The following is a 13,983-nucleotide window of genomic DNA, read 5'->3' on the forward strand; positions in this document are numbered from 1 at the left end:
AGGTGCAGTGTGTGCAGAAACCCAGGGCGCATGAAAGTGGGCTGGGTTCTGTGACCTCTCCCTAATCAACGTGGCATGCATAGGCAGTGGCAAGAGAAGGCTATGAAGTGGCAGGGTCCATCAGGAGCCATTTAAGGAACCGTTGTCCTGATAGCAGTGAGGAGCCCTGGGGGAGTCTGGGGACAGGCCCAGGGAGTGTGAGTGGGAGGTTGACATAATGCATCTTTAAGTGACCGCCGCCTAAGGAGCTTAGCTGCTTGGCTACATCGTAGGATAATTATATAAACTTCATAGGCTTATTGTGAGGATTAAATGAAGCACTATATTTGGAAGGGCGCTATTCCTACACCCAGGTCAGGTAATAGTAATATGATGCTAAGAATATAAAGATTTGTTCTCCCTTTAAAATTTTAAACCTGAATTTAAGAAATATTTCATAGGTATGTACTCGTGACCCTCCCCATAGAATTGCTAGAACATGATAAGCGGGGGTTTTGGTGGTTGTTTTTTGCTGGTTGATCGGTTTTTGTGGTGCCGGGGGAACCCAGGCCTCGTGCCTGCTAGGCAAGCGTCTCCCCCAGAGCTATACTCCAGCCTGGAGAACGTGGTGCTCATGTTTAAGGAAGTAAAATTTCCACCTGGAGTTGCCGTGGGGGAAAGTGCTGGCCCTGAGACTCATGGGCGAGTTTGAAGGTGTTCATGAGACAAAGGCTCAGGGCTGCTTCTGCTCTCCAAATTTGCTTGAACTGGTGACACTGACCGTGCTTAGAAGCTCCAGGAGACTCAAAGACTTGATTTATAGGTGTAGTTGACAGTTACTAAACTGAACGCAGGTGCGCCCTCCAGCCGAGAAGGTTAGAAACGTTGGGGGGTCTCGTGGGTCAGGCTTGTAGCACCTTGACCAGAAACTCAGGTCTACTTAAGCTCAGTGACATTACTTAGAAGGTTTTGGCCTAGTCTACTGAATTTGGTATCAGCGTAAAACCGTAAGAGAGGTTATACTTCTCCCTGGACTCTAAGTTTGACCTTTGCCCCTACATCCACCTTTCAGTAACAAGCAGATTATTCTACCTTGTTTAGGTTGCCTGTTATTGACTGCTTTTGTCACCTGGTGACTCTGGGCCTCTAAATGCCCTTGGATTTGTCCTCTGTGACTTCCTGGCATTCTTGACCAGGAAGTTCAAAGAAGCGCTGATGAGGATGACGCAGCGAGGGTCAGGGTTTCCCATACCTCCCAAGAAGCATCTTGCCTTCGCAGAGTCAGTAACTAACTCTGGTGTGGTCATTTAACAACCAGCACCTCATTGTTCAGCTGCAGATCCTGTGTCTTCAGTGGTACGGTTAGATTTCACCAGTTACTCTAGAGGTTCCAAAGGTGTCCTATGGGAAGGTTAAGTTAGCAGTCACATTTTTCTTTAAACTTAGAGGAAGGGAGAAGAACCCCCATTACAAGTCAGGAAGGGACCTGGGAAGTTTGTGTCTGTCTAGGAATCTCTGAACTGTCTTCAAAAGATATTTAGCCCCAGTCTTACCCAGTTAACTCAGTTGGTTAACAATGGTACTAACAAGTCCATGAATATAGCAGGTTTTTGTTTCCTGGCCTTTGACCCTTCCCCTACATCTGGCTAGCCAGGCTTGATGTGTGACCTTGTTCCTCAGGCAGTCTGAATCAGGCAGTGGCTCATCCCAGGGCACTATTAAAAAACAACTCGCAGCTGATGGTGGGCTCATGACATTCTTTTTATTGCAAACATGAATTGAGATTGTGCATGTGGGTGCTCCTAACAGAGTGCCCAGATGCCCCATGCAGGCTACTTTCCTCTGACTTCCTTACCTCAAGCTGAATATTCTAATTTTGCTGTGGAAGGGAAGGGGTAAAGTCAGCAAATTTAGAAATTCGAGAAGGAAACTGGAGTGAAAGAGGGCTCTTGGCCCAAAGCCAAAGTCATTGGCTTTCCTTCTTTATAACCGTGGCATTCTTCTGGAGTTCTGAAGTGCTAATGGTGAACTAAAATAGAAGACAGCAGCAGATTAGATAACTGACATTTCTCTCATGCTCATTTGATAATGTCAACCACCATTATTGTAGGAGTTCGAAGCCAGACCAGCTGCCCTCATCCCTGCCCCTTAGCTTCTGTGTAGGTTCCCCCTACAGTCCTGGACTGTGCCCCTACCTCTTATTTTTAAGCTCTTATTGGCTGGTAGTTTGTGCAAGGAACCTAAGAGGCTCTTGAAAATCAGTGATGATTTCATTGATAAGAAATAAGTAGCAGTGTCCTGCTAAATGTCCATTGTTTTGAGACCTGGTAAAATACGCCAGAGCTTGACCAGAGCTTGTGCTCTTTGTGTGAAGATAGGACAGCAGCACCTAGCCTGACTGCCTGCCCACTTCCCCATTGTACCTTGAGACAAGAAGAAAAAGGAACTTACTTTAAAGTAAAGCCAGTGGAGTTTAAGCCTCAAGAATCTAGAAGTTACTTTAACTTTCAAGTGAAATTCTATGCCTGACAGCTCTCAGGACAACGACCTATTTTCATATCAGTTTCTTATTCTTTTAACTACATGTTGTATAGTTGGTGGAGCAGCCCGGTGGATCTGAGTATGAGGTTAGAATGAAAAAAAGGAAAAAAAAAAACTCTTTCAGTGACTACCCTACATCCTGTGCCCTTTATTGCTCCCCAGATGCTCTTTTCTCCCCAGGCCCAGGGCCCAAGAATTTGGGTTGATGACCCACTCACGCTGCTAGAAAGCAAAAGAGAGACCACAGCTCTGGTGTTTGGCAGGAAGTGGGTGGCAGTATCTGTGAGAATGATGATCCCCATAACCTTCTTTTGGATTTTACTTCTTGTCTTTTGGGCCAAGATCAAATATACTGTTAAGTAGGGATTTTTTTTTTTTCCATTTTTTCAGGATCTTTGGAAGCTCCCCAAGTTATTTTCGCCAGATCCAAACCCTTGCCCACACAATCTGGAGCCCTTGCTACAGGTATAGGACAGAGAAAAACAAAGTCGGTGAAGTCAGGGCCAATTGAAGGTATAGTAAGAATAAGAGCATATTTTAATCATTATCACTTTCTGACTATGCCATCATAGTGAGAAGTGTTGGCTTCTCAAAGTGACAGTGAAGACGATGGTGATGTAGCTCAGTGGTAGAGTACATGCTTAGTATGTACGAGGTCCTGGGTTTCATCCCCAGCACCTCCAAAAGAAGAAAAATGACAGTGAAGTTGGGGCTTAATAAAAACCAAAGCTCAGAACTCTCCAAAACCATAGGTCAAAGTTTAGACACAAATAGCTTGCTCCTATAATGATGTACCAGTAGGTGGCGCTGTGGCAGTAAGAAATTTCTCTACTATTACTAGAAGTTTTTCTTTTCAACATATGGGGTCTTTGAGTTAAATCAAAGAAAGAAACTGAAGCCATAATTGAGTTATCATTGGTGAAGTGTAACAGAATACATTGGGAAACATGATGTTTTGAAAATCAAGTTGTAATCTATTGAGAATGGATATTTATTAAAGAAGGCTTTTTAATACTAAAGTTAGATAATTTATGAACTGGACCTTCAAATAATGGGAGGCAGGAGAGAACAAAATTAAAAAAAAAAATCTTTGTGAGGTTGATTAATTATGCTTTTTGCTGAGTTATTTTAAATCACATATGCTATAATTGGCAGCAAAACAAACTGTAAGCCCTATCCTACACCCATCCAAAAAAAACTCATACATTGAAGGAGTTGTCAAACTTGATCTTGTGAAGCTGTATCCACACTTCACTAATGCTGCCCTCAGTATTTTCTTTCCAGCTGTGGCCTTCAAAACTTTCCAGAAAATTCTATGAAACCTCAAGGCTGTGATGATTCCTTTCCTCTTTGCACTCCCCTACACACAAAGCATTAATGGCACACATGCTTTGAGCTTAATATCCTTCTTACCTCTTGGGGGATATTTATACACTTATTTGAGCAGCATTATTCATTAAAATACCCAAGAGAACAAAGGAAAGAGGAAAATTATTTACCCACCACAGGGTTCATTTACATTGGATCAGAAAACTTCAAATATCCTTCCCCAGCCCATCTAAACTCTTTCCAGAAAGGAATGAGAAGAGAGATGGGAACACCAAATCCATGGCTTGATCATCTACCAGAAGGTACCAGAGAAACTGAAAACAACCTATATTGATACTTAGCCAGTGGTCCTTTAATGCTAAGCAGCCTGTTCCATGATGAACAACTCATAAGATATAGAAAGCTAAAGTGAGAAGGTCAATATTTCCTTCAGGAAACTAGCAGCCAGAAGAATGAATGTGACATCAAGCTCCAAACCAAACTGATGGCCTGCCAAGAAGTACTCATGTCCATCCACTTCCAGTGCTATGAGAGTTGGACCTGCCACAGTTTAATATCTCTTTCCTTGAACCTCTCTCATGAATATCTCTTACAGTTCACCCTGAACAGTACATGGCAACATAGGATCCTTGCAAAGAAGCCTGGGGAAAGAGCCTCTCTCTCAACTTGGAAATCCCTGTAGCAAGCGCAGCCCTCTGAGCCTGCGCCGTGCATAGCTGGGCTGCGGAGGCTGGGCCTTGTGATTGGCTGAGGCGGAAGACAAGAGGCCCCATGCACATGGATGCAGAGGGCTGAGCAGGCCAGAGCACCTCAGGATCTAGCCTCCCATGGCACAGAGTCACTACTGGGAAGCACCCATGGCAGGCCTGCTATCCTGGCATGCGGCGGATAGCAGTGGGCTGCCTCTCCTGGGGCAGGGGAATTATAAAGTGAGGAAAATTGCAAAGAGGCTGCAGCCCATCACCTGAGGCAGGCTGCTTTTTGTTGTGAACGCAGTATAGATGACAGGTCCCTTACAACCATAATCATATCTTTGCCAGTTATGACAGTCCTAGAACCTTTTCTTAAATGGGTTTAGGGAGATGGTTAGGTTAGATTAAAGGATTTGCAGTGTGTTTGCATAACCTGCCATATAGTACTGAGAAAACATGACTTGTCCTTATCAAAGAATGGAGGGCACAGTGCTAAAGGATATTAGGAGCTAAAGCCTATCTGAGGCCCTATATGCTGCCTCAGGCAAGTGTTGCATTTAAATACAGACATGGTTCTGTTTATTCAGGTTCTATATTTGTATTATTTGACTTCTGTTCATCTGCATTATGTTAACTATATATACTACATATACATACTCATTATCTTTACTATATTCTCTGTGTTCTTGAGGCTGTGGCATTTGGGGACTTTATAGACCGGGGAGAGACTGCACCATGAAGAGCTCGTTCATTCCTGGAGACACTAACAACTTGCCCCTGAGCATGGGCTTTATATGAAACCAACCAATCCCAAGTCTACACCGCACCACCTCTTTATTTATTTCTCCCCAATAGTCCAAAGTTCCCCCTGCCCTAGTCATCCCAGGGGCAACTGGAGACTACCCTGGAATTAGTCAGATAAATCCACCTATCCTGTTTGCTTGTCATGCCTTATGTTACGCAGCAAACCCCAGCCAAGACTTTACCCTCACTTCTGTCTTCTGCCTCTTGACCAGCACGGATTTCCCATGACTAGTGACTGTGTGGCGTGCATTGTGACTCCACCCCACCCCCGCCCCCACTCTGGGACTTTTGAGTATAATCGACTTCTTTCCAAGCTTCTTTCTCTTTTCCTCCTGTATCCATACCGACTTCACTCCACCACATCCAACATGCACATAATTAAAACAAACATTAATAGGAAGATTATCTTTAATTTGCATTACCAGGAACCAGGAAAAAAAAAAAGAATTAGGTTTATGTCACCTAGTTCTAAGCAACTGTCATAGCACTTCATTATAGGCTGGTTACACAAGTGATATTTTAACAATATGTATTTTGCCAACCTTGATCTGGCTGCAGCCACACAAGAAGGATGTAGATCTTTCTACATGGCAAAGTCACTGGCTGCCAGCCATTGAAATTTCATGCTTTCCTGTCCTGAGGCCTCTTTCATTTCATTTACTAACTGTTTCTAGGTCCAGAAACAAAACTGCAGCACAGTGGAACCACCTGGTTACAAGTTGGGGAGAAGACACCCTGGCTTTCAGTTTGTGGGGAGGGGACTTCTAAGAACCCACCCAAAGGAGATTCGCGTGCCTTAAAGAAAACCAAGGAACTCTGTTTCTGAAATGGATTAAGAAATAGGCTACTGAGAAAGATAACATCTGAAAATTGATATTGTCTCTTGCTGAGCTGGCGAAATCCCAAGAGAAGAGTGATGATTCTCCAATTGTTAACAATTACTACTTTGTTAAAAAGAGACGAGGGATGTGCAGTGGCTGCTTTCTCAAATTACACTTACATTACAGAAGCACACACACCTCCTGGAAAAAATGCCTGGCACCTGCACTATTAGGCTTGTACCTACCGCTGCATCTGGTAGCAGAATTGTGTGGTCCTGCATAGCATCCGCTCACTTTGAGTGAAAGAAGAGCCAGCCCTATCTTGTAGCCCTGAGCTGGGCAAGTAACCAGTGTCACATTGTTCTCTAACCAGTGTCACATTGTTCTCTCGGTGAGTCTTTATACATATCAATCCAGGTTATCAGTGCATCCTCCGTGGCTGCCTATCCTGTGAATCCACACACCTTCCTGATAGTTTCAATGGGATGCTTGTTATAGCCACATACCTTTCCTTTACCATCCTTGTGTCCTCAGGACATAATTGTTCCTGAAAGTTCTACAGAAAGAAAATGGCATGCTAAGCCATGCCTGTCTTTGGAAAAAGCAAGCTTTCCACATGGAAATATTTACAACTCCGCTTACCTGGTCTGTAGCATTTGCTCCAAGCCCAAGGTGTGTAGGTGTTTAATTGCAGGGCTTAGGGAATGATGACTTGAAGTATATATTGCCCTGTTGACATGATCAGCACTGATATGTATCCTTTAATCTTTCAAATTATAAATAGAAGACTCAGTCTCCCTCAAGTTTTAGACTGAAGAACATCACTAGTAAAACTGAAACAATAGTCTCTTATACTTCTCTGTTCTCATCTTTCAAATATGCAGTATTTCCAGTTAGCACCGTAAGTATCCAGGGGCTCTCTGCTCTTGAAACCTAAGTCTAAGTAATCCAGTTATGTGACTCCAGAGAGGAGCGGCTTGAATGTGTGAAATACCCCTTTAGCTACATCAATAAAACATAACCTATGCCCCCAGCATAATATGGGGTTATAAGTTGGGAAATCAACCTAGTTATAGGACAATGAGGTGAAGAAGAAAGTCAGCAAGGTGGAAGTCCTTCTAGTGTTGTTACTTGTTTCTTACTATTAAGTAGAAGAATCACTGTTTTTTATTTCTGGTATACAGAAAAATTCCCCCTTCCGTGCACTTCTGATTTGCTTCATAGGGAAATTAAGACATGAGACAAGCCCAAATGAAGATATCAGGGGATTTGACCAGAGTTTTTAGCTTGTGATGGCTGAGCTGCAAATATTATTAGGTAATGAGCCGTTCATAGTTTTTGGCCAGATATTGGAATAAGGAATTTTCAAAACTGCAGTTGTTTCTTAGAAATATGGACTCCTCAGCCAGGCATGGTGACACACACTTGTATTCCCAGTGACTTGGGAGGCTGAAGCAGGAAGATTACAAGTTTGAGTCCAGCCTCAGCAACTTAGCAAGACCCTATCTCAAAATAAAAAAATAAAAAGGACCAGGGACATAGTTCAGTGGTAGAGCACCCATGGCCTCAACCTCCAATACAAAAAAGAAAAAGAAATATGTCTCCTCTTAAGCCTTTTGTTTTGTATCTAGTCATCCTTCTTACTGTTTTCTAAAATAAATCACTGTTGTGCACGTGCACACATACTTACCCTCTTCTTTATGCAGAGGATTTGAACTGTCCACAATAGCCTTTGATTATCAGGAAGAGAGACACCCTCCATTTACCTCTGCCCAGGGAAGTTATTGTATATAAACACAGGGAAGAAAAAGTCTCAAGAGCCAGACCTCATGAAAACCTGCGACTTTATTTGGGGTAATTAGCAGCTCTCCTGGCTGCAAGCAACTGTCAGTCCATCCCTCTGACCAGGTCATCTGTCGCCTCCTCAGCAGCTGGCTCCTGCAGTCGTCCAGGTTAACAGCACTGCTGTGCCACGGCTCCCCATCTCTAAGTGAGCTTGTTTCTCACTTTTTGCTTTCAGTCTTCAGAGGACACAGTCAGACTACTTCCCATCATTCGTTCGTTCATTCATCCAGCAGAGTGCTGCTTGCGAGCAGGGAGCTTGCTCTCCTAGGCCAAAAGGTAGGACCCAGGCCAGCCAGGTGCTAGTGCAGCATGATTATGGAATTCAGAGATGCCAATTTGGGCATTTCTGGCAATTTTCTTCAGATGGGTGCAACATAGACTTTTCATCTCTAGCATAAGGTCTTAAAATATAAAACCACGTGATAAAGTAATAACATAAAGGGAAGCTTGGGGCCAAAAAATAAAATAATTCAAGTTTTTCACATGTAAGACCATAAAAGTGTACTGTAATTAACGTAAAATTTAGTTCCAAGTCTCCTAACAGCCAGTACAAACAAGAAAATGATAAATCGGATTATATAGTTCTCTATCAGGAAGGAAGAAATACTGGGGGGAAATCCAGCTTGCTCCTATTTCTTATCTAAGGACGTATTTTACATAGAGTACATCAAATGAGGTAGTAGTGCCCTCAACCACCTAACAGAGCAGTGTATTTCATATGACTACTTCTCAGCCTGATCCGCAAGAAGGTAAAATAGTGTATAGTACACCTTAATAAATAGTGTGCATGTGTCAAGGGGGAAAACCAGTGTAGTCTGAATCTCTTTGCAGTCCATACAATCCACAGGCAAAATAACAATTACTTAGAGGACTGGATGAATTGTGTGCCGTAGACCATCCTAAATATGACTTCTCTCAATGGGTTACTTGACAAGAACTAGTTGTCTTCCTAGGCAAGAGCCCAGATACCTGTTATGTTATCTTGCTGTTTGAAGATGCATCTGTATGCTTTGGGAAGCAGGTGAGAGAGTCAACATCTGGGAACCACGCAGCATTCTCACCCTGTTGTGTGGCCTGTTGTTCTCTGCTCCTTTACGTACATGTACAGTTCCAGGGGTCTGGGCACCTCTGACTCCCCAATATGGCTGATTCCAATTGTCCTTAACTCCTTTTCTCCTGTCCAGCCCTATCCTATTCCCAGCCCCAATCTAATTAGATGGTTTTTAACTGCTCCATCAGAACTCTGTGATTACCTCTTTCATGGCATTTCTGACAAATCTGGGATCTTTAGGGGTTGCTTGACCCTGTAATTCCCTGGAAGTCAAGGTGTAATTTGACTATGAAACCCCATATAGTAGGGGCTTAAGAAATTCTGCCTCAGGGCTAGCTCAGTACTAGGAGGATTGCCTAGTGAGAGAGAGAAATTGAGTGAATTTATCTCCTCCATTGATCTTTACTCATATAATTACATGTATCTTGCCTTGTTTTTTAAAATTCTTCAAGACTTAGAATTTAGACCATGAAGTTTAACATTTCATTTTATTTTGTCATCTTTTATCATTATTTGCTTCTTGGGCAAATTGTCTCTTCAATAAGAATGAACTCTTTGAGAGCATGTTTACATTCTGTGTGTTTCTTACATACATACATGTACATATATACTGTATATATGTACATATATACTTTTTTTTCAAAAATGCAAAATGAAATAGTCTGTTCTCTCTATTCTGACTTCAAATAAAATTCTAACCTCAGAAGACAAAATTTCAAATGAAGAATTCTAAATACTACATTTTATTATTAAACAATCTTCAAAATCAGAATAACTTTTCCTATAAATTACTTAATATTTCTATCTTGCTTATTGTAGTGTTGTAAAATCACTTGCTCTAAAAGAATGACTGACTGGTCCCTACTCTTTAGATGACAACCTCTGATGTGCATTCATCACCTTACCTATTCATTACAATACAGATTCCAGCATGAAGGTCTTCTGTTTTAGATCACCTTCAAGGATCTCACTATTAGGAAATGAGGTTAAAATGAGGTTCAGTTTATTTGAAAGACTATTCTTCAACTTGTTTTTCTCTTCTAACTGTATCACACAAAGGAAATTTTGCTTTAGAACATACTGAATTTTTTTTTAATCCTTGTGAACGTTCCAGTTTTTTAGATGTCTCTTAAATTGTATATTACTTGAAACTGAACACCTCATTCTATTATTAAAGATCTAACTAGTGTTGAGAACAGTGTAAAATTTGTCATCATGGTTCTGGAGTCATAGGTTATACTTTTTATTTATATTTTTATGGTGTTCTCAGAAACAAAACTGATGTTCTCTCAACCTTAATCTCTTACCTTCCTCTTACTTCACAATATGCTTACTCTTACTTCAGATTCAAGACCATATAGCTATTGTCAGTAACAATGCCTAAGTTCTGTAAAAGATTGTAGGATGAAAAGGACATAATTCTGTAGTTAGACCTGCCCCCGTGGGCTCTGTCGCTTCCCATTGGGCAACTTTGGGTGAATCAGTTAACCTCTTTAAGCCTCGATTTCCTCATCTATACAATAATCATGAAAATATCAATCTTGCAGGGTTAATATAAAGATTATGGATTCCCTCTGCCAGGTACCATGGGCACGTGCCTATAATCCAAACAACTTGGGAGGCCGAGGCAGGAGGATCACAAGTTCAAAGCCAGCCTCAGTAATTTAGGGAGGTCCTAAACAACTTAGCAAAACTGTCTCAAAAATAAAATAAAAAGGGTATGTAGCTCAGTGATAGATCACCCCTGTGTTCAATCCCCAGTACCAAAACAAACAAACTAATGAAGGTTATGGATTATCTCAGGAGCAGAAAAACAACCCATCTCAAAATAAAAAGGGCTGGGGATGTTGCATAATGATTAAGTTTCCCTCGGTTCATTCTCCAGTACAAAAAAAAAAGCGTATAATTAGCATAGCAGTCAACAATTCCTCTTCTGGGTATATATCCAGAAGAACTGGAGGCAGGGACACAAACAGATATACCCCTGTGCTCCTGGCAGCATTACTCACAGAGGCCAGCAGCCTCTCCAGTGTCCGTCAGCAGCGAAGGTGTGAACAGATGCCGTGTACCTATGCAGCGGAGGATCCCCAGGCCTGGCAGGAAGCGGGTTCCGACACGCGCTACAGCGTGAATGAACCTTTAGGACATTATATTAAAATGAAATGAGTCACCGAAAGACAAACCCTGCATGATTCCACTAACATGTTGTACCTGGAGTAGTGGGAATCCTAGAGACTGAAAGCAGAGGGATGGTGGCGGGATGGGGAGAGGGAGAACCTGTACTTACTGGGTCGTTGTGGAGTTATAGAGAGCTTACACTCAGTACCACTAAACTGCATTAAAAATGGTCAGGATGGCAAATTTTACATTATGTGTGTTTTGCCAGAATTTTTTCAGATTATAGATTGTTGGGCTGGAGGTGTCGCTCTGTGACCGAGCACTCACTCAGCATCCCCAGCATCCCCAGCACAGCAATAAAAGGATAAGAAGATTACAGATTGTGTGTGTGATGCTTTCACCCTACAGAAATGGGGGGGGGGGGTGATTGTTGTTATGATCTCAGTTTTGCCTCTGAGGAGACTAAAGCAGAGAGAAGTTAAGTAACTTGTTGTCCAAGCCGCAGTCTGTGGTGGAGCTGAAATTGTAACGCAGGCAGCTTATTCCAGATCCTGCTAAACCGCCTCTTAATGTCCGAACTCTGGGCCAGCGGAGGTGATTCTGCTTTATCAGTTTCCTTTCCTAATGGAGCTAAGTGGCTGCTGGTCAGGCGGCAGCCTCCGCCTCCCCACAGTGTCTGGTCCTTATCTCCTGTCCTCCCCAGGGAGTCCTGGCTGTGCGAGGCTCTGCTGGCCTTGTAATCCAGTCATATAACTTTCCCTCATTTGGATGGAGTCAGACCTGGAAAAGGGAGGATATGGCACGAGGTGGGCCTTCTGCCTCAGTGCCCCGAATGGAGGTGGTAATCCTCCCACACTTCCTAAGCCGCCTCCGAGGGGGCAGCAGTTGTGATTGGAGAAGGAACTTGGATGTGGATGAAGCAAGGAACCAGGCCTCTCAGCAGTGGAGGGGAAGGCGGGGGAGGGGAAGGCAGAGCAGAAGCAGGAGGGCTCGGGAACCACCCTGGGTTGTTAGGAGAGCATTCCTTGCAGGCAGGCGACAGACACTCAAGAACTCCAAGGCAGTCTGGAAGTCAGGGATTTGTTTTTCTCACATGTCCAGAAGCTGGAGACAGGAAGTCCAGGGCTGGTGCGGCTCTTCAGACGCATCACTGACGAGCCGGCTCCTCTCTTTCTGCTCTACTAACCCTAAAGCATCAGCTTTCAGGTTTTTGGTCATAAGATGGTACTGCTTTTACTGGCATTGTGTCCATGTTCTAGGGAGGAAGAGGGGAAGGGCAACAGACAGATGCCAGCTCAATCTGTCCTCCTTTTAAAAAGCTTCTTGGGAGCCTAGCAGTTCTAATGAACATAATGTCATTGGCCAGCACTGGCTCGCCTGCCTGCTTCTCCCTAGCAACAGGGAAGACCAGAGAGGTGGTCTGTTAGCTGGGCACACTCCCTCCCCAAGCAAATCCAGGCTCTCTTCTTGAGCAAGAAGGGGAGAAGTCACGTTGGAAGACGTCTCCTGGGATCTGTTTCAGCATGTTGTCTTTCCAGTCTCCTCCCCCGTGGATGGGGTGCACTGCCCCTCTGCCACAAGCTTCAGACTGCTACAGAGACAAATGCCATTTCCTGATCCTACTTTGCCCCAGCCCCAGCTCCTAGCACACAGGGTTTTGGGGGTCCCTATTACCTGGAGGTTTCAGAAACACTTGAGAGCTCCCATCTTCCTAGAAGACTTAGAATGGCTGCTGTAAATGAGGAAGATGGAAGAAATGAGCCCTAGAGGAAAAAACAAACTGAACATGTTTATTAATGAAAATGATGTTTGTTCTAGGTACGACATAAAATTACGACACACCACATCCATTTACATAAGTTATTTACTACTTGCTCTTGATTATCCTGCAACAGAATAATGATTATGTATACTCTTAAATTATGTGGACTATAACATAAGCATAATTTTTTTATGAAATTCTCCACAAATTTTATCTCAAGATTTTGCACATAGTACAACTGTTTTAAAAACAGAAGGCCAGGTACATTGCTGCACACCTCTAATCCCAGCTACCCAGGAGGCTGAAGCAGGAGAATTGCCTAGTTTGAGGCCGGCCTTAGCAACTCACCTTGTGTCAAATTTAAAATTAAAAAAACGACTGAGAAAAAAAAAAAAAGACTGGGGATGTAGCCATGTGGTAGAGCACCCCCTGGGTTCAAGGCCTAGGACCACCACAGGAAAAAAAAGAAAAGACTGAGAGGGGTCATTAATGACTTCGTTTCATTTAATGAAAAATTTCCTTGTCCTCCGGTCTTTATGGAGATTCTCAAAAAAGAATAGCACTGAGACCTGAATTAGCATGGATAATCCAAAAGAGGAATTTACTGAGCAGTACTGAATCTGAATTTAAACAGAATTGAAAACTAATAGTGAATACAAAGGCTCCAGTAATCAAGGCAGTGTGACATGGAATAGATCAATAGAATTAAAGTGTTCAGAAATAAACCCATCTGTGGACACTGATTTTTAACAAGGGTACCAAGACTAAGCAGTGGTACAAATGGTACTGGGACAGCGGGTTATCTACATGAGAAAGAATGAAGTTTAACCCCTATCTCACACCATACATAAAGGTTAACCCATAATTGATAAAAGATCTAAAGCATTGAAACCATAAAATTCCTAGAAGAATACCTACCAGTAAATCTACATGTCTTTGGATTCAGCAGCAGTTTCTTAGATTTGACACCATAAAGCACATGCAGAACACAACTAGAGAGATTGGAGCTCTTCAGAACCTTTGCATTGTGTGCTTCAAGAC

The 13,983-nt window shown here is 42.8% G+C and overlaps 1 protein-coding gene across 18 annotated transcripts in view; it reads left to right on the plus strand.

Annotated features, from left to right (window-relative positions):
• Positions 1-13,983, plus strand: part of Ttll5 (tubulin tyrosine ligase like 5) — a 266,244-nt gene that overhangs the window by 228,173 nt on the left and 24,088 nt on the right. For 11 of the 18 annotated variants that reach the window (XM_047540818.1, XM_047540821.1, XM_047540817.1 and 8 more), the window contains one exon: positions 2,911-3,033. The exons of 5 other annotated variants lie outside the window; for them this stretch is intronic. In XM_047540818.1, the coding sequence (XP_047396774.1) occupies positions 2,911-3,033 (123 nt within the window). The remainder of the gene's footprint in view (positions 1-2,910; positions 3,034-13,983) is intronic. 2 more of the 18 variants (XR_007107155.1, XM_047540822.1) reach the window with 1 other exon arrangement.

The sequence above is a fragment of the Sciurus carolinensis genome, chromosome 2, assembly GCF_902686445.1.
Source record: "Sciurus carolinensis chromosome 2, mSciCar1.2, whole genome shotgun sequence".
Lineage (NCBI taxonomy): Eukaryota > Metazoa > Chordata > Mammalia > Rodentia > Sciuridae > Sciurus > Sciurus carolinensis.